Raw genomic sequence first — 24,094 nt, 5'->3', positions numbered from 1 at the left:
ATTGGAGTTAACACCCATTGGTTAAAAAAGAAAAAATTTTTGGGGGAAAACGCACGTCATTTTGTGCGGGCTCCATGCTGAATTTTGTAGGCGGACTTTTGAAATCCGTCGTGTGAACATACCCTAAGAGTGTACTCACGTGTACATAAGTGGCAGCAGCGAAATGTCTGCTGAATCCACCGCAAAACCCACATCAGTTATACATGGATCAGCAGCATGTTTCATCCTATGCCCTGCAAAGAGCGAAATCCGTGGTTTAAACGGACATGCAGATAACGGAGTGTCAGGCTCGCGAGTGCCCAGTTTGAATAGAGCGGTGGTCACATGGGGGCGCTACCACTCTACTTACAGTCTAAAGGACTGAGCGGTAGTGCGCGCGTGTGACCACCTCTATTCAAAGGGGGAACCCCGTTCTTGGGATAAGTGTCGGATTGGCCGGGGTCTGAACGGCGTGGCGGACATGTAGGGGTGTCTGCCGCTCCGTTCAACTCTGCAGGACTGATGGAGATGGGCGAGTACAAAGGCACAACTATTTCTGACAGCCCTGTACAACTGAATGGAGGAACACGCAAGATCTCCCCTCCATTCAAATGGGGGAGAACGGGCCCTCGTTCTAGTGAACGGTCATGGCCTCAGTGGTCGGGCCCCCGCCTATCCTGTGGAGAGAGGATAGGCGTTTACGACTCTTTATGGGTCTTGCATTTGAAAGCCAAGTGGAGTCGTAAAACGAGGTGGATTTATTAACGGCCATTCTTTCGGCTCAAATGTTAGTAAGAAGTAAGCCAGCCAGGGGTGACGTCTGCGTCAAATCATGCTTTATGAACCTGGCACGGTCTCTGCCCGTCTCATCTGGTTTTATGCTGTCTAAATTTAGACTCCAAATAAAACTGCCCCAATGTGCTCATCACAACTCCTCCCATATAAGTGCCGCAGAACGCCCAATACGTTGCGGTGCCAAACCCTCCTCGCTGAGGCTCTCTGATCGGACTAAGAAGGGGCGCCCCTCTAGGACGTCCATATGCCCGAAGGTGGAAACAGTAGTGGGTAGCGCCTAGTTACACGCTTCCATGGCCGAGATGAGAGTGACCATTCCCGGTTACTTCACCAGTCGCAGCTTTATGACAAAAGGGGGCAATCGTCTGTGGCCAGGTTGTCAAACGTGACGCCATCCCGGGGTATAAAATGCTAAAAACCCGACAGGAAGACACTTTACAATCATCACTATTTTCGGTTTAATCGGCGAGGACAATGTCCACAGCAGCACAATGCCGGCTCACAAAACTGAGATTAGGCGTCCTCGTGTTCACTAAAAGGTCATTCATAAACTTTAAAAACAAATATAAAAATGGCTATTGCGTCTTGGCCAAGAATAGATTTCCAAATTGATTCGCAAAAAAATAAAAAATATATAGGATTTAGCCATTTACGTGGAAACTGGACTCTTGCCAGGAGCTGGGTGACATGGGTGCTGCCAGGCGGGCGACGTGCATCTAAAACTAGAAGTGTCACTTCTATTCCTGTGAATGAAAACATACCTACGTCTCCCAAAAATATCCACTGACCGGCTCCTGAGGTCACGTGGCGGATAGGCTGTGGATTTTCCATCCGGATTTGCAGGCAGACTATCCGTGGCCTATTGCAGCGGCAGCAAAGGAGATGAAATCTTACTCGATATCAGCCAGGGTGAGCCGAAAACAAACTGACCTGCCGTGCGGAATCCAATTCCTCGGCGTGTCCACCCTTTCTGCGGATTTCCACCTTTGCAAAAAATTGGGTGAAATCCACAGCAAATCCGCACATAAAAAAAAAAATAAGGATTTTCTGCACATTCGCCCCAAAAAAATCCAATAGATTTTTTTTTTCACATCAAGGTAATTCCCCCCCCCATACTTTACACCCATGTGTCACACCAGGGCGGGTCGCTTTAGAGAACTCCGTAGGGGCAATATGGACGTTACAGGAAGGGGGTCGCGCCAATTGAGAACCCTCTAAACAAAAGAGCCACCTCTAGATCTCTGCTGCTCAGCTGACTTAATTGGGGGGGGGGGGGGGGTAATTGTCTGCCCATTGTCAGAAACTTCACACATGGGCACAAACCAACGGACACGTGGGTACGTTCACATGGTGCCGTCAAATCGTGATCTACAGTGAAATGGCTGTAAAACATATGTCGTGTCTGAACGGCGCACTACCGCAACATCCGAACACAGCAGGGGACTACTTGGGCCCTACAAGATGTAGGCGGGGGGAGTTTGAGGGCCCAAAATGTTGCATTTATTGCATGGAAAGAAGGAAACAAATTGTCGGATATAAACTGAAATGCGTTTGTCGGGAATCGGTCACCAACCAGGACTGAGATGTCCATCGCTCCCCTATTGTCACTTACACACCTGCCTTTTTGTGCTCATCAATCTTTTCTAGCTCTCGGGGAAAAAAAAGCTTTTTTATAATTATGGAAATGAGTTGTAAAGAGCCCAAGGGGCTGGACTTATCTCTGCCGGAGCCCAGCCGCACCCATCCAGATGGCGCTCCGCTCCTCCCGCCCGCTTGTTCTCTGCGCCTCACTGCCTTGGCGATGTCATCACGAGGCCGCTCTAAATCTTGTGCAGGCGCCTGCCCAGTGCAGTTATTGCAGGCAACTGACGGTGCAGGCGCACGCAGGAAGGAGGAGTGCACCTGCCAGAGATTACAAGCGGCCTCATGATGACGCCGCCGAGGCGGGAGGTACGGTGCTCTTTTTGGATGGGCGCGGCTGGGCTCTAGCACCAATAAGTCCAGCCGCTTGGGCTCTTTTCAGCTCCTTTGCATAATTATGAAAAGCTTTTTGAGGAGGGCTAGAAAAGATTGCTGGGCATATATGGAAAAGACATCAGTAGTAGCGATAGACATCCTTAGGGTCCATTCACACGTCCGTTTTTTCTTTCCTGATCTGTTCCGTTTTTTGCGGAACAGATCTGGACCCATTCATTTTCAATGGGTCCTGGAAAAAAACGGACAGCACAATGTGTGCTGTCCGTTTCCGTTGTTCCGTTCCGCATGTCCGTTTAAATATAAAACATGTCCTATTCTTTTCCGCAAAATTCGGATCCTGGTACAATACAAAGTCAATGGATCAGCAAAAAACGGAAGACATTCGGATGTCATTACGTATGTCATCCGTTTTATGCGGATTCCGTTCCTGGAAATTACATTTTAATTTTTTTTTTTATTTTTTTTTTCAAAGAAATCCAAAACAACTTTATTTGCTTATTGAAATTTATACATGTTTCCGTTTTTTGCGGATCCGCAAAAAACGGATGACATACGGAAACATTTTCAGTAACAACGGATCCGCAAAAACAGACCGAAAATCGGGATATAGAAAAATACTGACGTGTGAATGTAGCCTAACCCTTACAAACGGTCCTGGTAGGTGACAGACTCCCTTTAAGGCTGCATTCACACGTCCGTGTGTGTTTTGCGGATCCACAAAACACGGACATCGGCGATGTGCGTTCCGCATTTTGCGGTCCGCACATCGCCGGCACTTAATAGAAAATGCCTTTTCTTGTCCGCAATTGCGGACAAGAATAGGACATGTTCTATAATTTTCGGGATCGGAATTGCGGACCCGGAAGTGCGGATCCGCAATTCCGGATCCGGGCAGCACATCGTGCTGCCCCACAGAAATGAATGGGTCCGCAATTACATTCCACAAAAAGCGGAATGAAATTGCGGACGTGTGAATGGACCCTAAAAGGGGTTTATATTGATGACTTATCGTGAGGATATATCGGTGGGCGTCTGACACCCAGCACCCCGCCAACCAGCTGTCTGAAGAGGAGACGGCGCTCCATGCGAGTGCAGCTTCCTGGTGATTACACTGCACGTCGTCTCCTGTGTATCGGAGGCACAGTGTAATTACAAGTACTCGTTCCTTTCAAGGGAACGCAGCGAATACTTGTAATTACACTCGCTTCCAAGACGAAGGGTAGCGTAATGAAGAGGAACCAGCGCTCGCATGGAGTGCCACCTCCACAGCTAATTGCCAGGGGGTGCCGGTCAGATACTGATGACCTATCCTGACGATAGGTCATCAATATAAAAATCGCAGGACAACCCCTTTAACGCAGGCCACGGACCGAGCCAATTATTGGAAACGAATGCCCCTTTTCCTGGCGATTTCCCATTCACATTGCGGGTTTTACCACAAAAGTTTGGTGCTGAAATTTCGGCGAAATCCTGCCGGGAGCAGCAGGCCTTTTGCGTCCCATTCAAAGGGAGGCAGCGCAGAGGATCAGGGAGCAGCAGCATAAAGTTGCTGCGAGAACAGACATGTCCCTTGTGTCCACCAGTGTCTGCGCCAAAGTTCTATAGCAAAAGATGCCGTGTGAACAAACCCTGAAGGTGACGCTAATCACCTGAAAAAGGAGCGAAGCGCTGGTTTGTCGTCTCCATCAGCAGATCGCCCCCATGTGAACAGAGAATGCACTGGAAATAGTCCGCAAACTGAAAGGGGGATGGTGGCGGGGGCAAATGATTAGTATGAGCAGCACGGTGGCAGCGCTGGGGTCCTAGGTTTGTATGGGTTTGCTCCGGGTTCTCCGGTTTCCTCCCGCACTCCAAAGACATACTGATAAGGAGCTTAGATTGTGAGCTTTATCAAACTGGTGTAAAGCAGAATCTATGGGGAAGGTGGAATCTGATTGGTTGCTATGGGCAACTAAGCCAGTTCTACTTTACACCAGTTTGATAAATCTCCCCCAGTGAGTGTTAAAGGGGTTCTCCAGGTTCGGAGCTGAACCCAGACATAACCCCTTCTTCACCCATTCAGACCCTATGAATGGAGCATTGGAGCTTTTCATGCTCCGATACTCCCCTTGCCCTACGCTGTATAGCTTTTTTTTCCAGATGGGTGAACGAACCGGGCTATGCCAGGCGGAGGCTTCTACCTAGGAGTGAGCCCGGTGACTTCACCGGCACTAGTGGGACTGTAAAACAGCTTAGGGCAGCGCTAAAGCCCGCCCGTTAGTGCTGGTGACGTCACCGGGAACACTGCTAGGCAGAAAACCCCCGCCTAGCAGGGTAAAAATGTAAATAAAAAGCCTTTGCCTGGCGAGATACAGGGCATGAAATGCTCCAATGCTCATCTCAGAGGTGCCGAGTGGGGGAAGAAGGGGTTACCCGGACAGAATACGTTGGCGCTATATTATCAAGTAAAATAAATAGAATACTAACAATCTTCTGTTCCCGTTCCACTTTGCACGGGTCTGTGTGAAAGCCCTCTAAATGAGCGCCAAACAGGGCTTCTGAATGGCCCGTGTAATAGCACCCACTGCCAGCGACCAATGTAAGTGTCTGTTCACATGCTGTGGTCACACTGGGTGGTTTTATTAATGCAATTTTTTGAAAGTCAGTTCCAAAACAAAGGGGCACCAAAACGGCAACAATGTGCATGCTTGACAACAGTCCCAATTTTGACAGGGTACTCCTAGAAATCAGACTGCAAGAGGGATAAAGCCCATCTGACAGTGAACGTTCCTGTCCGGTTTGGGAGCGGTCCCGGGGGCGGGGCTTAGGCATACAGATTTTGGCTTTTCAGACACTGGTGAGTATACTCGTGATCAACACATAGGCGAGACTTATGGCTCCTACATTCAGCAGGACGTCATCTTCTAGGTCTGTCAAAAACCCTACTGCACAGTCCACGCATTCTCCATCTATCGGCTGGCGGTGGGTAAACAGCCGGGGTCAGACGGTGGGTAAACAGCCGGGGTCAGGTGCCCTCCCCGCACCGAGGAGCAAACAGCAAGAGTCTGGGAACCAAAGCTTCACTGCAGACTCCTAAATTCCTTTGAGGTAGAGATTACAGATTCTTCAGGAGGAGGACGATGCAGACACTGCCATATACAAGGAGGAGAAGGAAAACAAGGCCCTGGGAAGAAATCTGAGGGCCTTGGGACAGGCCTCAGGTAAATCCGTGTGTGCGGTGCCGCCAACTGTATCCTCGCCCAATAAGCAACGTTTTTACGTAACACAGAGCACAAAGCAACGTGTCAGAACTTATTTTCACAGATTTTGTGAGGAACAAGCATATTGAGCGTCTCCATGTAAAAAATGGAAGCCTAGAGAGGTACAGCAAGGACGCAGGGTAGGATACGGGTCCTGGATGGTCATTTTCACCATGCTCCATTTTTAGTGAATGAGATTTGTTGCCGACAGCAACTAAGCAACCAATCACAGCCCAGCTTTCATTTCAGATTCTGCTCATGAAGAATGAAAGCTATGCTGTGATTGGCTGCAATAAGTTTTGATAAACAAGGCGAAGTGAAAACAAAGAAAAACTATTAGTTGCCCAGGTCAGCTTTCATTTTCATCAACTGCTCTTGAAAAATAGTGATAGCGAGTTTCTTTTTTTTTTTTACCTTTAGCCTCATTTCTCTAAGGCCATTTCATTTTGCTGCCCATAGCAACCAATCACAGCGCAGCTTTTATTTTTCAAGAGCAGACTTTGAAATGAAAGCTGGGCTGTGATTGGTTGCTATGGGCAACAATTAGTTTTCTTTCAGTTTTCATGTGGCCTTGTTTATCAAAACTATTTTTTGCTGCCCATAGCAACAAATTACAGCGCATAGTTTACTCCTCAACAGCAAAATCTGAAGAGAAAGCTGGCCTGTGATTGGTTGCTAGGGACAACCAAGGCAGTTTCTCTTTTGGTCACTTTCATACATCCCCCCCCCCCCACTGTTCTCGGGGCATGCTGGGAGCTTTTGGAGACGTGGGATGAAATTTATGGAAAGCAACAGAGGAACGTGGTCCTAGAACGGTTTTCTTTGAAAATGGTTCAAAGGAGTGAAAAAGCAAAGTTAAAAAGATGGCGGATAGTTACGGTGCGATTTTGGTGCAATCAAAGTGTTGGGGTACTCTGTCGATCACACCGATTACTTTCTCATTAGGTCACAAAGAGGTCAATAAATATAAAGGGAGTATTCCCATCTTGGTGACATCATAGGATATTTCCAGGATAGGCCGGGAGGGGGGGGGGGGGGGGTCCAACCTATGGGACCCCCACGATTCCTGAGCACGTGTAAGGCTGCGTCCCCTTCTTGGTGATCATCAGCAACGCTGTGCAAGGGAAACTTAGAAGGGGCCCCAGAGGTCAGAGTCCCACATGTACCCCTTTAACATCACTGCATGACTTTGCTGACAAAATGTTCTGCAGCGTTCTAATGTTTCACTCATTTCAAGATCTCTGCTTGCTTTCACCAATCTAATATCGAATTAAAACCATACCCGACAGCTGAGGGTTTGTTACAATGGTGCCCAGTCTGAACAATTTTTTTCTGAAGTAAATCGTCTGGACTGATACATAGTAGAAAATCCCCAGCAAACACGGCAAGACTGGGTGTTGCCTGTGGCCTATTCGTTTTTCGTGCTGCAGACGGTTAGTAGCGCCAGCCTTGCCGTTCTCCAGCGGGACCCATATACGAGGACACCTCCTTGCCAGCTACGGTGCCCCTGCCGCAGCGGAGGTCCATCTCTGCCCATATGTCAGGAAGAGTTTTGTGCTCAGCTCTTAATCAAGTCCCACAGAAGTGATGTAGGCGCAGCGCTAATTACTGGCATCCGCTGAGCCTGGCACGGTCTCCCATCATTAGCATTAAAGAGGGCTCAGCTAAATATAAGCGATACCCACCGTATACCTTAGAGCGGACCGTTACCAAAATATAACAAGAAGTGAGGACCCCCCCCCCCCCCCCCCAGATCTGCAGGAGAATCAAACACAATGAGGGAGATTTATCAAAACTAGCACAAGGTGAAAATGGTTCCGTTTCCCATAGCAAGCGAAGGACAATCCCACCAGTTTAATACACAACGTGTATGGCAATTTTAATTACTTTAAAATGAAAGAAAAACAAATAAAAAAAATCTGCCGTTTTAGGTTCACAGATTCTGTGCAGATCTGAGCGTCTCCATGGTTACAGACTACAAACAAACCCTGTGCAGTCTGATCCTGCAGCCAAGAGTTTAATTTTTTTCAGTTTTTGTTTTTTTACGTTTTGCAAAAGTTTGTTTAAGTAATGCAAAGCAAGCAAAATGGAACCCGATCCACCCCCCACATATGCAAGTGCAGCCACCCAAGCAATACGCCAACAATGTGCGAGATGGGCCAACCCCTTGAAAGGGGTTTTGATTGCCAATCCTAAGGACAGGTCATCGATATCCAATCAGCAGGGGTCAAACACTCTGCATCCCCCCCCCCATCGATCAGCTGTTCCCAGCAGCCTCCAGCTATGGATTGGAACAGGGTCGCACAGCGCCGTTTTCAGTGTAGTGGCCGCACTGGGTTACTGCAGCTCAGCTACCATGGAAGTAAGTGGGAACTGCAGTAACCCAGCCTGGCCACTGTCCTTGTTCCAATCAAGAGCTGGTTCCAGTACTGGAGGCTGCTGGGATCAGCCGATTGGTGGAGGGTGTGGAGTATGTCAAAGGATACTGATGGCTTATCCTGAGGATAGGTCACCAATATCAGGAGCCTGGAAAAAGAAAAAACCTTAAAGGGCTTGTCCCACAAAAAATATTCTACAGTTTTTAAACCAGAACCTGGATCCGAATACTTTTCTAATTGCATGTAATTAAACATTTGCCATAGCCACCGAGTTATTTAATGATTCTGCATAGCGCCACCTGCTGTTTGTTTCTTTTCTTATTTCTTTGTCCTGCTCACTGAGAAGGTCGCACATGCTCAGTTTCATCCTTCATCTGCCTCCTGAGCTGTGATAGGGAGAGCATGGACACGCCCCCTGAGCTGCAGCACAGAAGACACTCCCCTTGAGCTGTCAGCTTGATATAAATCTAGCAGAGCAAAGAATGGAGAAATCTCTGAATCCATGTGAGGTCCAGGGCTGGTTCTGGCTTTGTTAGAACGAGACTATAGGATGTCTGATTTTTTATTTTTCACATTATTCATGGGACCACCCCTTTAAATCTCTTCTTGTTTACAACCAAAATCTAGCAACCCCACCACATTTAGAGGGGTACTACCATTTCAAAGACACTAACTAAACTCTGTAGGTTCTTTATGTATATGGCCAGGTGACTGGCTGCAAGCATTACATGGCCCGGCTACCTCCAGGGATACAGATAGCCATCGACACGCCACTTGCTGGTTACACACTGAAAGGGCTTTGTGTTGCCCACAAAAGCTGACAACCTGGGGAAAGAGGAGCAGGACCATAAAGCCAAAGGGACACCTGTGGTAGAACAGGTGCAAACTTGAGCCGTGGCACTCATCTGAATGGGCGTCATGTAATGCAAGAAGAAACGAGCTGCTGGTCAACTCCTTGGCATGACCTGTTTACCGGCTCTGATGAGATCTGATTGGACGGCTCCACTCCATTGCGCTAGCCTTAAGTCTTCTGCAGCACATACAATCTAACTGGCCGCTGGAGACCGGATACAATCACACGTTAGTGACGGACATTGGATCCGTCATCGCCGCCTGATATGGAGACAAGAGGCCATTTAACAGCGCCGCCTTATCAGCGTGGGTGACGGGAGCCTCCAGTTACAGCAACACACTGAACCTGATCAACCGCCATATACTGCTGCCTGTTCATCGCCTGCAATCAGACAATTCTGATCCTCGTCTCCAGCGGCCAGATGATCTGGAATCTTGCAAGATCGGGAGCAGGATTCCGAGACGGTTACAAAGAACGTCTCTCGCCCAGTAGGACCTGTCCTGTAATTACCCAGGCATCCTATTCATTGTAATGAACCCAGTGTAATACTTAGTTTCGCCTGTGGTGGCGCTGCAGGGAAAGTAATCAGTGCCAGGTTTCAATACAGATTATAGGCGATCGCTGGAGGTCCCAGAGACCCTCCCTGATCATCTTATTGTAGAAGGGGGGGTGGGCTCTAAACTTCATTGTACAGTCATCTCTCTTGGACGAAGGTGGTCAAAGTCTTTGGCACCATTTTTCGAACAAGGTAGCCATGTTTTTCTACCCCTTTAAGATGGAATGAGGATTCAGAACTACAAATGGTTGCTCAAAAGTGGAGTTTTCCTTTAAGTGAGAAAAGCTCTGTAGAGGCTGGTGGCATTCCTGGTCACTTCAGCTGTGCTGACAACACGTCTATCACAAGCGAGCGCGACAATTTACACATATCTCACCAGGGTGTCACCGCCAAGTAACGGAACGGAAAAAGTAGAGCAGAAGATAATTCGGTTATCTGCGTCCGTTCTCTGTCCTCACACCGTCCGCGGCACCTCTGAAGGACAAGAACGGGTTGTGGACGCTTCTTTTTTTAGTATTTTATGGTATAAAAATTCTGCTTACGCAGCAAATTACCAGGCTGGAAGTGAAGGCATTCTGCACGTGAACAGTTACGTAAAACACACCGCCCCCCCGCCCCCCCCATCTTGTTTTATAGTTCGAGGGTAAAAAAAAAAAAAAAAAAGGGACATATGAACGGGCAGACGAGAAGGAGTCATAAAGCCTCCTCCACCTGTCTGCGCTCGCAGGCTCCGGCGCATAGAGTGACAACAGCTGTAGTCTCACGATTTAAAAGCCGCGATGACCAAAGACAAAAAGATGTCATCGTGCTCATTCATACCGCACAGCTGTCTCACCCCCGGGGGGATATCAAGTGGGAAGTGGTGAGCGCAGCCTGAGCAGCATGAAAACAAACCCTATAAAGTGAGGGGGGCTTCAAATACTCCTGGCCTCCATTGTTTCCAGCCTCATCCCCCATACCTACCCAAGGGCAGGGCTCCGAAATCACCTCTAGCCTCCCCCAACTTTTTGCGAACTGAATGGCCAGAAAATGTCCACAATAAAGAAAATGACAAATAATTTACTTTCAATTAAAACTCTCAGCTGCGAGCAGTGCTGCGAACATGGAGGTTTCCATTCACCAACAGCAAGCATGGATGAACTGAAACAAGAATGTACACTATAATTTGGCCTTCTGCTATCCAGCGGAAAAGGGATCACTATTAGGGCTCGTTCACGCGAACGTTTTTTTTGCGTTCCGTATACGGACCGTATTTTGATTCCATATACGGAACCATTCATGTCAATGGGTCCGCAAAAGATTCGGACAGCACTCTGTGTGCTCTTCGCATCCGTTAGTCCGTTCCGTGACCCCGCAAAAATTATGAGACATGTCCTATTCTTGTCATTTTGCGGACAAGAATAGGCATCTCTATAATGGGCCTCCTGTTCCGTTCTGCAAATTGCGGAAGGCACACGGGCGGCATCCGTTTTTTGCGGATCCGCAAAAAAAAAAGTCAGTCGTGTGCATGAGCCCTTAGATTGTGTGTGTGGGGTCCAACCAATCACGAAAATGGGACCCCCATAGCCTGCAAGCCCCCCATCCCAAATGAAGAGCAGCAGATCTACCATGCGCGCTGCTGCTCAGTTCATCTCTATGGGACCTGCATACCGCACTGTACTTCGCCATCTCTGGCGGATGACCAAACTGCCCCTTCCTTCATTTAGGGGGGCCCTTGAGGAAGGACCCCCTATCCTGTGGATATGGAACAATCCCTTAAAGAACTGAAGAACTTTCAATATATAGGGGCCTGCAGGGTACAGGGCCACAGTGGTAGGACCCCCACCACTCTAAGGCCTCCCGCACATGAGCGCATCTGGTTTGCGGCCTGTGTGCATCCCGCACTTTTTCTGAGTCCCATTGTAGAAACGGCTATTTTTGTCTGCAAAACGGACAAGAATAGGTCAGGTTCTATACTCTGCAGCACAGACACATGGATGCGGACGGCACACAGATGGCATTCATTGGCTGCCCACATAGAAATGAATGTCTTCATTTGATCCGCAAACAAAAACCAAATCCAGAGATGTGGTGCGGAACAGAAGCACAGAATGGAACCCCATGGAGTGCTTCTCTGGTGTTCCGTTCCGCAAAAAGATAGAACTTGTTCTCTTTGCGGAACGGACGCATCGCGGACCACATTCAAGTGAATGGGTCTGCGATCCGCATGCGGCTTCCCCACGGTCGGTGCCCGTGCATTGCACACCACAATTTGCGGTCCACAGCACGAAGCCCTTACATTCGTGTGAACGAGCCCTTAATGGAACACCCCTTTAAAGAGCTGAAGAACTTCTCAATGTACGGTATTAGGGTTCATGCACCTGGCAGTAGCCGTTTTTGCAGTCGGCAAAACATGGATACCGGGCCCGTGTGCATTCCGCATTATGTAATATGGACAAGAATAGGACATTTTGTGGGTGCCATGGAACAGACATACGGATGTGGTGTGTCCCTGCATCTTTTGCGCCCCCTTTGAAGTGAATGGGTTTCGCATCTGACCCGCAAAAAATACGGATCAGACACAGACAAAAACAACGGCCACGTGTATGAGCCCTTAGGCTGGTTTCACATTAAGAACCTCCATTGCAGCTCATGCAACACAATCAAAATTCAGGACATATTGGCAAGCCCAGCGGAGTTGACATGGGGGTCTGCCAGTGCAAAAAATCTGGTGAAAGATGTGAGCAGAGCCTTAGACTGCACTGTTGTACGTGCCTGGAAGGCTCCCATGTACATGTCATGTATTCCTCTAGGTCCCCAGGCACCTGCTGGGCTGGTCTACCATGGAATAGCACAGTCTGCTGCACTGTTATATACGGGCATGACGTCACATGGGAGCCCAAGGGTGATGTATGTCACTGCACGCCTATATGGCAGCATACAACCAGGGGCACCCAATGCAAAATCCACTGGACATTACTGTGGCCCCAAGGAGAGGAGAAGTATAGAGTAAGGTGGAGTAGTAATGGTATGTGCGCTCGGGAACTTGGCGGCAATCAGGATTTAACCCCTCGGGCTAATCACTGCATCCTGAAGGGCCGGAGCAAACGCGGGCGATCAATGCAAAAACCATTCAGCCAAATGTCAACAGAAACTTGGATCAAAGCGACGCAAGCGTAAAAAATAGGTGGCGCGCAAACAACGGCGAGCAAGAGGAACAAATGTATGCCGAGATAACATAAGGTTCTGATCCTGCTGCTCAGTCCTCCAATTCCCCAAAAACTTGCTCCTGATTTTCTCTCCCCCCCCAGTGGACGGTATGGCACTCCTGACGCACAGACCCGTCAAAAGGAGATGGGTTTTTGTTCACTAGAAGATGACCAATCACTGCCTCGCTGACCTACTTACTGGCATCCCCATAGAAACTAAGGGAGTTCTTGTCCCACCACAACCTGGTCTCTTATTAGCCTCTCTGGGAAGAAAGACACGTGGGATCTGGTGCTACCCGACTGGTCCAAGAAGGTGCCAACTACTAATATCTAACCCATCTACATGCACAGAAGAGAAACTCCACCCACATTACTTATCCTGTACCGACCCCGAAATTACATCCTGTATTATACTCCAGAGCTGCACTCACTATTCTGCTGGTGGAGTCACTGTGTACATACATTACATATCATGTACTGATCCTGAGTTACATCCTGTATTATACCTCAGAGCTTCACTCACTATTCTGCTGGTGCAGTCACTGTGTACATACATTACATTACTTATCCTGAGTTACATCCTGTATTATACTCCAGAGCTGCACTCACTATTCTGCTGGTGGAGTCACTGTGTACATACATTACATTACTTGTCCTGATCCTGAGTTACATCCTGTATTATACCCCAGAGCTGTACTCACTATTCTGCTGGTGCAGTCACTGTGTACATACATTACTTATCCTGTACTGATCCCGAGTTACCGTATATCCTGTATTATACTCCAGAGCTGCACTCACTAATGCAGACAACCCACTAACAACGTAGCTGAGCTCCTGTAACACAAGGTGGGGGGCTGCTGTCATACGTGACCATTGAGCGTCTACAATTCTGTGCAGACACTGATCAAGCAGGGAATACCAGGTGATTTCAGCTCTAGAGAACTGCAGCCATAGCTGTAGACCATTGCTGAAGAGAATATAATGCATTTACCAAGCAACTACTTTCAATGTTGACGGATTCTATACGTGAAATGAGAAGTGGCCTCCAGCGTACATTATAAGCATACGGCCGTTATCATTTTCATTATGTCAGATTCCTCCGTGGCCGCATATAATCAGACCCCCCCCGGAAAACAGTGTACGGGATGGAAACGCACAGGGTGCTCAGTTCTCCGTTCCCCCTCGTACATTTCGCGGACCCCTCCCTGCGTTGTTTCCAGCGGCTCCTCCAAGGTTACTTACAGAGGCTCCTGCAACTGTTTGTCATTAATCTTTAACACAGGTCGGGGCAAAGCAACTGTGTGCGAGGCCGATCCTCTGCCCGGGCACGCCGCTCATACGGTTTTGTTTTACCCGATTGTTTAACCTTAAAAGGGCAGGCCTGACAACCCAGGAGATCGCGTTTCATGAAAAGACAAAAAAAATTAAATAAAAATCCCATTGTATATCTGCCCCCCCCTCCTGTACTACGGGGGGCGGCAGGATTACGATCAGAGCGGGTATTGATCTCACAGAGGGCATCATCTACTGCAATGCAACAAACAAGGAGGACTACCCAAAAAAAAAAATGCATTCACTTTCGGCCTGGACACCTGTATGACAAACGGCGATTACTGCTCAGCAGCCCGACCCCATGAGTGGCACGCGTGGTACGGAGTAGGCACTGCCATTAAAAACCGCAGGGCAAAACGTGTGCGAGTCCAGAGCCCGGCAGCCGGACGGACCCTCCAGTAAATAGCAGCAGCCAGGACCGCATACAGCAGGCGAATGGTGCAGTCACTAATGCAAAGCAAAAAGCAGCAGACGGGGGGGGATTCCTGCTCTGAAACGCTTGTGACAGCATCACCACCCGCAGCGCCCTGCACGGTACATGGCTAATACTGGAATACCGCCATATGCATAGCCATAGCAAACGAAAAGCAGGGGGGTTCCCCAACGTTAACCCCAAAACAGCAAATAATTACACTATAGAGAGGGTTCATGGACCCCTGACAGGTGGGGGGAGGTCACCCATAACAAACCTATGGGCAGAACCCCCCCCCCCCCCCCCCCATTACTGCTAGACATGAATAACACATTGCAAAGCTTGAGAGAGAGAGACCGGGGGGACCGAGCACAGCTGTCTCATCCATTGAGAGCAAATTCCACACACTGTATGAGTCAATTATTACCCTGCACACAGACATATGTTTCCTGGGGGCTGCTGGGACCCGCGCACCCACAGTGATGATATATAGGAGTCACCCAGCGGGTGTCTAGGCAAGTTCTAGTTTCCTGGAGCCGGCGCCGACGGTGTTAATAGAATCTTGTTACTTTGTATCTTCTAGGTATAGATTGTTTTCCTTTTAAATTTGGATACATTGTTGCAAACCCTGAGGCCCCCCCCCCCCCAGGTGCATGTGACAATGCACAGCGCAGCCATTGTCCCACACAATGACACTCTCCCTGTAAAGCAAACACCGGTTTCACCCAGACGTGGCGGGCGACCAGCAAGAGACGACACATTGCTAACGAAGGGGCTTTCCTGGGCACAAAGGGGGGGGGGGGGGGGGGGGCGGCACGTTATCTTGTGCACACAGGGAGAGTTTCATAGGCCGGATACAAGCAAAGCCCAGGCCGGGGCATTATGAAGTAGGCAAAGGGCGCAGACCCCCCCAAGGGCCAAGGGGTGAAGCAGGGAATCTGGCAGTGATCATGGCCAATCTATCAGGTAGAGGGGTAAAGGAGACCAAGTGCTGGTCCAATGCCAAGGACACAACAGATCAGGACGTATGGGGGCAAACATGGCCGTTACTGCACTGACCAATGTCACGGACCCATCGTGCCACCCTGGACAGGGTCCGAGCAGACACTTACCCCTAATCTAATAGAGTCCACCAGGTGACTGCGGGTACCCACTCTCATAAATGGGGGCCCAGAGGGGAATAAAACCTTAGATGTCTATATGCACCAGTTAGGAACCTTAGCAACCGCTTTAAAGGGTGCATGCACCCATTGAGCACCATGAACAACCCCTTTAAGGGGCACATGTACCATTTAGGCACCGTGAACAACCCCTTTAAGGGGCGCATGCACCCATCGGGCACCGTGAACAACCCCTTTAAGGGGCGCATGCACCCATCGGGCACCGTGAACAACCCCTTTAAGGGGCGCATGCACCCATCGGGCACCGTGAACAACCCCTTTACGGGGCGCATGCACCCATCGGGCACCGTGAACAACCCCTTTAAGGGGCGCATGCACCCATCGGGCACCGTGAACAACCCCTTTAAGGGGCGCATGCACCCATCGGGCACCGTGAACAACCCCTTTAAGGGGCGCATGCACCCATCGGGCACCGTGAACAACCCCTTTAAGGGGCGCATGCACCCATCGGGCACCGTGAACAACCCCTTTAAGGGGCGCATGCACCCATCGGGCACCGTGAACAACCCCTTTAAGGGGCGCATGCACCCATCGGGCACCGTGAACAACCCCTTTAAGGGGCGCATGCACCCATCGGGCACCGTGAACAACCCCTTTAAGGGGCGCATGCACCCATCGGGCACCGTGAACAACCCCTTTAAGGGGCGCATGCACCCATCGGGTACCGTGAACAACCCCTTTAAGGGGTACGTGCACCCATCGGGCACCGTGAACAACCCCTTTAAGGGGTACGTGCACCCATCGGGCACCGTGAACAACCCCTTTAAGGGGCGCATGCACCCATCGGGCACCGTGAACAACCCCTTTAAGGGGCGCATGCACCCATCGGGCACCGTGAACAACCCCTTTAAGGGGTACGTGCACCCATCGGGCACCATGAGCAACCCCTTTAAGGGGTACGTGCACCCATCGGGCACCGTGAGCAACCCCTTTAAGGGGTACGTGCACCGTGAGCAACCCCTTTAAGGGGTACATGCACCCATCGGGCACCGTGAGCAACCGCTTTAACAGGTACACGTTGGTGGGTTGCTGGTTGGCAGTATGCTATGCCCTGAATATTGTGGGCTCTGCCATGGGCTAGGGGTTCCAGCAGGCCAAGGGTAAAGCAAGGCATTTTATGGGCGCCTCCTGTTCGTGTAGGGGCCCCGAGAGTAGGTTAATGGGCCCCAATGTGCTTACACAAGCTGCCCCGCCGGTGGCTGATGTCACCGTCGGATATACTGGCAAGGATGTGGTAGGGATATGGCTGGGAGCACTATACTGGCAGGGTGGAGCAGGTACTAAGGCGGTGCAATGCCAAGTGGGTGCTAATCGAGTCATATGAGGTGACTGACAGACGTGCAGGGCCAGTGACCCCCCCTATTGTATGGCACATGGGGGACAGCAGACTACCAGGGGGAAAGTTGCACCCTGGCATGAAAGTCCCAGGTGGCGGTCACACGGCAGGCCTACTGCTTGCTCTAATGGGGACAATAAGGGACATCATGTAGGGGTGCAGTAAATACTGGATGGAGGTGGGAATAACACTGGCATATGGTGCCCTGGGTACAAGTGTGGGGTGCAGGGTCAGGGAGGATGCTGCTGGGGACAAGAGGAATGGTTATTGTGATGCATAAAGGAGCAGAGCTGTCAATCATTCCCAGGATAAATGAATGGACATTTAAAGGGATACAGCCGGGGGGGTCGCCTTCACCTCCAGCAGACTCCCCGCCTGCCACAAGCTGGTAATCCAGGGTTGTCTCACCTCATGGTGTCCGTTCTCCTCCTCTTCCTCGGCGCTAGTGAATGGAGGTTCTCCTCTCCCCGGTTACCGGAGCCCAGTCAGGGAGTGGCATCCGAGCACGGTCGCGGGGGGTCCACCAATTATTCCGTACAGGGCAACAGAGGCGGAGGAGAATGGGTCACAATAGGGGCTCCTCCTCGGTGCAGCTTTCTCACAGCAGCCGCCGCCGTCGCTACTGCGACCGCCAGTCTGTGCAGCGACCCGCAGCGCGCATGCGCAGACACAAAAAGAACACACAGAGAACAGGCTCTGGGTATGCGCGCGCGCGTGTCCGCCCCCCCCCCGTCCTCCTCCTCTGTCTTGACCACGTGACGTAACGCGCTCCTCTAACAACTGCAGGGGGAGGACGCGCGCGTGCTCGACGCCGGTTTAAACCACGCCCCATGGGTCTTCAGGCCGCGCCCACTGTGCCTTCCTCAGCTGTTCTGAGGGAAACCTGTGGAGGGCGGTGACGTCATCGTGCATTAGCTAGCTATACGAGGGGAGGAACACGTGACTGCTCAGCGTGCTTACATGAACGCAGTGCAGCCAGGCTCTGTTCACACTGGGTGCGTTAATTTGTTAATGAGCTCTTAAGACAAGCATAGGAGAAACCAGGATAGATTATGAATGCCATCTCTTTGTACATAGGTGATAAGCGGTGTCAGGTGGCGGCAGCTTATCCCTCACAGGCTTCAGCAAATTAAAATTTTTCATTCGTTTATATCGGCAGAACCAGCTGTGATTGGCTCGTACGGCCGCGGTCTGTGTATTGTGCTCAGTACTGGAGACCATATCTCCACAAGGATATCGATACTTTGGAGACAGTTCAGAGAAGAGCTACTAAACTAGTACACGGATTGCAGGATAAAACTTACCAGGAAAGATTAAAGGACCTTAACATGTATAGCTTGGAAGAAAGAAGAGACAGAGGGGAGATGAGAGAAACTGCTAAATACATAAAAGGGAATCAACTCGGTAAAAGAGGAGAGAAGATTTAAAAGAAGAAAAACGTCTACAAGAGGAGATCGTTTTAAATCAGAGGGGCAAAGGTTTAACAGTAATATCAGGAAGTATTACTTTACTGAGAGAGTAGTGGATGCATGGAATAGCCTTCCTGCAGAAGTGGTAGCTGCAAATACAGTGAAGGGGTTTAAGCATGCATGGGATAGGCATAAGGCTATCCTTCATATAAGATAGGGCCGGGGGCTATCCATAGTATTCAGTATATTGGGCAGACTAGATGGGCCAAATGGGTCTTATCTGCCGACACATTCTAGGTTTCTATTTAAATTGGTCAATTTTGGAAGGTAAGGCCACTGGTTTAAATGTTTATTGTAAACCTGCGGGTCAGCACAGTGTAGCCTTCTTCTAAGGGTGTAAGCACTAAATGTTAAGGACCCCCTTACCACCCACCACCGTAGTCACAGCACAGCCAGTGGCAATATACAAGAGGCATGAAGGGACCACCCCCCATTGAATACGGGAAAACTGTAGAAAGGGGGGAGGGGGTCCTACCACGAGACCCCGCTTCCCCCGCCCCCTCGTAGAGAAAGTCTGTGAGTCGTGCTTCCCCCGCCCACTCATAGATAAAGCCTTTGTTTCTTGCTTCCCCCGCCCACTCAGAGAAAGCCTGTGAGTCCTGCTTCCTTCACTCACTTATAGAGAAAGCCTGTGAGTCCTGCTTAACCCACCACTCATAGAAAATGCCTGAGTCCTGCTTCCCTCCATCCATTTGCAAAGCCTGTGAGTCTTGCTTCCCCCGCCCACTCATAGAGAGCCTGTGATTCCCGCTTACCCCAACTACTCAGAAAATACATATGAGTCCTGCTTCCCTCCATCCATTGACAAAGCCTGTGAGTCCTGCTTCCCCCGTCCATTCATAGAGAAAGCCTGTGAGTCCTGCTTCAACTGCCCACTGATAGAGAAAGCCTGTGAGTCCTGCTTCCTCCACCCACTCATAGGGAAAGATTGAGTCCTGCTTCCCATGCCCATTCATACAGAAAGCCTGTGAGTCCTGCTTCCCTCCATCCATTCACAAAGCCTGTGAGTCCTGCCTCCCCCGTCCATTCATAGAAAAGCCTGTGAGTCCTGCCTCCCTGTCCATTCATACAGAAAGCCTGTGAGTCCTGCCTCCCCCGTCCATTCATACAGAAAGCCTGTGAGTCCTGCCTCCCCGTCCATTCATACAGAAAGCCTGTGAGTCCTGCCTCCCCTGTCCATTCATACAGAAAGCCTGTGAGTCCTGCCTCCCCGTCCATTCATACAGAAAGCCTGTGAGTCCTGCCTCCCCCGTCCATTCATAGAAAAGCCTGTGAGTCCTGCCTCCCTGTCCATTCATACAGAAAGCCTGTGAGTCCTGCCTCCCCCGTCCATTCATACAGAAAGCCTGTGAGTCCTGCCTCCCCGTCCATTCATACAGAAAGCCTGTGAGTCCTGCCTCCCCTGTCCATTCATACAGAAAGCCTGTGAGTCCTGCCTCCCCGTCCATTCATACAGAAAGCCTGTGAGTCCTGCCTCCCCGTCCATTCATACAGAAAGCCTGTGAGTCCTGCCTCCCCTGTCCATTCATACAGAAAGCCTGTGAGTCCTGCCTCCCCGTCCATTCATAGAGAGAGCCTGTGAGTCCTGCTTCCCCCGTCCATTCATAGAGAGAGCCTGTGACTCCTGCTTCCCCCACCCATTCATACAGAAAGCCTGTGAGTCCTGCCTCCCCCGCCCATTCATACAGAAAGCCTGTGAGTCCTGCTTCCCCCACCCATTCATACAGAAAGCCTGTGAGTCCTGCCTCCCCCGTCCATTCATACAGAAAGCCTGTGAGTCCTGCTTCCCCCTCCCATTCATACAGAAAGCCTGTGAGTCCTGCCTCCCCCGTCCATTCATACAGAAAGCCTGTGAGTCCTGCCTCCCCCGTCCATTCATACAGAAAGCCTGTGAGTCTTGCCTCCCCCGTCCATTCATACAGAAAGCCTGTGAGTCCTGCCTCCCCCGTCCATTCATACAGAAAGCCTGTGAGTCCTGCCTCCCCGTCCATTCATACAGAAAGCCTGTGAGTCCTGCTTCCCCCGTCCATTCATACAGAAAGCCTGTGAGTCCTGCCTCCCCCGTCCATTCATACAGAAAGCCTGTGAGTCCTGCCTCCCCCGTCCATTCATACAGAAAGCCTGTGAGTCCTGCCTCCCCCGTCCATTCATACAGAAAGCCTGTGAGTCTTGCCTCCCCCGTCCATTCATACAGAAAGCCTGTGAGTCCTGCCTCCCCCGTCCATTCATACAGAAAGCCTGTGAGTCCTGCCTCCCCGTCCATTCATACAGAAAGCCTGTGAGTCCTGCTTCCCCCGTCCATTCATACAGAAAGCCTGTGAGTCCTGCCTCCCCCGTCCATTCATACAGAAAGCCTGTGAGTCCTGCCTCCCCCGTCCATTCATACAGAAAGCCTGTGAGTCCTGCCTCCCCCGTCCATTCATAGAGAGAGCCTGTGAGTCCTGCCTCCCCCGTCCATTCATACAGAAAGCCTGTGAGTCCTGCTTCCTCCACCTACACAAGTGATTGGCTTTTCTTGTACGCTCTCATATTTCTGTGGACCAAAAGGGCGTAGAGAGTGTAGTAACAGAAGAGTGCGGATCAGACTACACACAGGGTTTGTTTGTGGTCTGTAGCCATGGAGACTAGGCTTGAGCGTATCGGGTTTGGATTGCTGGAACGTCTTCTGTTGTGCGCTAAAATGTATGGGCTCTGCTGAGGCCTGGCAAATCTTGCTGCAAATAACGCGAGGCTTGCTTCGTCTTGCGTCTATGACGTCGTTACACTTCCGTTATGCTCATATAAATGACTTCAATTACCGTTCCATCAAATCTCATTAACGAAGCTTCGGAATTTGGAACAGTAAGTTATGCGCATAAACGAAGTGCAATGTCCTAGACGCGAGATGATTCTCGCGAAGTCTCGCATTGTTTGCAGCAAGATTCGCCAGGCCTCAGCGGGGCCCATACATTGTAGCGCACTACGGAGGAGATATTGTAAACAACGCTTTCAAAGGAATCGGGTTCAAATACAGTGATCCGAATCCGATTCGCTCAAGCCTAACAGGAACACGTAAGTCTGCACAGGGGATGTATGCAGTGAACGGAAGGGGGATCCATTAACGGTTTGGAAGGTTGCTTCATTATTTGATATCAAGCTTAGCAGCAATGAATGATTGGTTGCAAAAGTCCACACACCCTTTCAAAACATGCATCTTGACACGCAGAACATGTGATTTTACATGTTACACGCTTTCAGCGCTTGGCACAGACACGCACACAGTACCAGCCAGCGCCGTGCCCCATGGTCATGTGAGACACTGGCACGGATGGGGGTTATCCCTCCGGCGGTCATTGTGAAGGCCGTGTCCCCCCCATCTTCTGTGTTGTATACCGTCGTCATGGCGACGGCTCAGTCTTGTCAGGGAAAAGCCGGCAGCGAGCGGCGACTGTCTCGCACTTAATCAGCAGCCTGGAGAGATCAAGGCTTAGATCAGAATACAGTCAGAAATCCCTGCGCTCTCCCGGAAAACAGCGTCACACGCGTCCGTCCGTCCCCCCCCCCGACCTCATTCACATGGGCACGCCAGGCAGCAAACCACGTGCAGACCGGGCTTATTCTCTGCAGGGGCTGATGAACAGGGAGCGTTCCAGGCGATGCAACTATGGCTGCCAAATAAAATCTAATTCATGAAATACTTAAACCTTAAAAGTTCTGCAACTTTTTTTTTTTTTTGGTTTTTCAATCTGTCGCTGTTTTTAAGATCCCCGCTTGCATTCAGTGAACGGAAACATTCTTTTTTTATATCCAAATATTAGAAACCCATAACATAATGCTTCTCCAAACTCAGGGTTTGGGTCCATTCACACGTCCGCATTTTGCTGAACGGAATTGCAGACCCATTCATTTCTATGAGGCCGCGCGATCCGGAATCCGGAATTTGCGGATCCGCACTTCCGGGGTCCGCAATTCCGTTCCCGAAAAAAAATAGAACATGTCCTATTCTTGTCCACAATTGCCACGCCCGCCGATCAGCTGTTTGAGAAGGCACCAGGTCTCCTGCGAGCTCCTCTGTCTCCTCGCAGTTTTTCCAAACCCAGCCTCTTCGTACAGCTGATCGGCGGAGATCTTGGGAGTCGGACCCCTGCCAATCTCATGTTGATGACCTATCCTTAGGACAGGCCCATCAATTCGTGAATCTCAGAGAACCCCTTTAAGATGTTGGATTTCAGCATGGACTCTGCACTTTAATCCAGACCCCTGTTACGGGCATTTAAAATCTCCACAATATGTTTATTACAAGAAAATTTAGACTAGCGCATTCATAATGGCAGGTGAACATCCATAAAGCCAACATACAAACAGAAAACAAAAAACGTATGGCAGCACAGCCTTACACGTGCAAACGATAGAAGTAGGGATTAGGGATTATTCTGGATTAAAGTGGTACTATAACTACTATACATAAAAAAAAAAAAATGTAAGCTCTTGCGCGCACATTTTTGATCAAACCTGTGTCGGGCCCATCTACCGCTATCAAGGTGCTCATTTACAAAAACGCAGTAAATCGCGCTGCACCCGCGCGATAAAAACTGAACAACTGAACGTGATCGCAAACAAAACTGAATGGCTTTGTTTGTGAAATCGCGCAGTTTTCACTGAACGCATCCGGACACGCTCGTCTGCAAGGGGCCTTAGTGTTAGGTACCCATCTGTGGAAGCCACCTTAACGCTGGTAGATGGGCCCGACACACTTTGATCAAACATGTGCGCAAAGAGCTTCTATTTTTGGAGTATAGTAGATATAGTACCACTGTAATCCAGAATAATCCCTACTTCTGTTGTTTGCAGGTGTAATGGTGTGCTGCCATACTTTTTCTTGTTTGCTGTCCACAATGGGTATATGGCAGAAATAAGTGGCATCTCTATTGGATATATGTCTGGAAACGCAGAGGATGATAACAAGACCGATCCTCGTACAAATCTGCTGCGGATCTGAGACACACCTGTAGTAAATCAGCGGCAGACATCTTTGGATTCCTAGCCTTGCCTTTGCTACAATTGTATCTCGTCCAGATAATCTGCAGTTGAGCTGTTACATTGCACTGATACATTGTAGCGAACTATGAGGACCAGAAGGAGATTTGTGCTGCTGATGATTGTCTTAGAATGGATGCACTGGTAACATTACAATGGTATTTGATGCCAGATCCGGTATGTTCATTTTCAATATGATACAACCGGATCCGTTCTGAACGGATGCAGCAGGTTGTATTATTAAAAAACGGATGCGTTTTCATGTGGTTTTAAGATCCTCTGACAGATCTCAAAACCGTAAAAGGAAAATTCAGATGTGAAAGTAGCATAAGTCAATGGGCGCCGTATCCGGCACCTTAGATTTATATGGTTTTTAATACCGG

At 49.8% G+C, this 24,094-nt stretch overlaps 1 protein-coding gene across 3 annotated transcripts in view; it reads right to left on the bottom strand.

Annotated features, from left to right (window-relative positions):
- The window catches only part of ENAH (ENAH actin regulator), a 72,020-nt gene extending 54,107 nt beyond the window's left edge, over positions 1-17,913 (bottom strand). Inside the window, exon 1 of one of the 3 annotated variants that reach the window (XM_040430560.1) lies at positions 17,635-17,913. In XM_040430560.1, coding sequence (XP_040286494.1) covers positions 17,635-17,639 — 5 coding nt within the window. In that variant the 5' untranslated portion in view covers positions 17,640-17,913. The remainder of the gene's footprint in view (positions 1-17,634) is intronic. The other 2 variants (XM_040430561.1, XM_040430559.1) reach the window with 2 other exon arrangements.
- Between the last annotated feature and the right edge of the window lie 6,181 nt (positions 17,914-24,094).

This window comes from Bufo bufo, chromosome 4, assembly GCF_905171765.1.
Source record: "Bufo bufo chromosome 4, aBufBuf1.1, whole genome shotgun sequence".
In the NCBI taxonomy this organism is placed as follows: Eukaryota; Metazoa; Chordata; class Amphibia; order Anura; family Bufonidae; genus Bufo; species Bufo bufo.
Note: the sequence above shows the minus strand (reverse complement) of the source record. Positions and strands in the feature narration are given on the sequence as shown.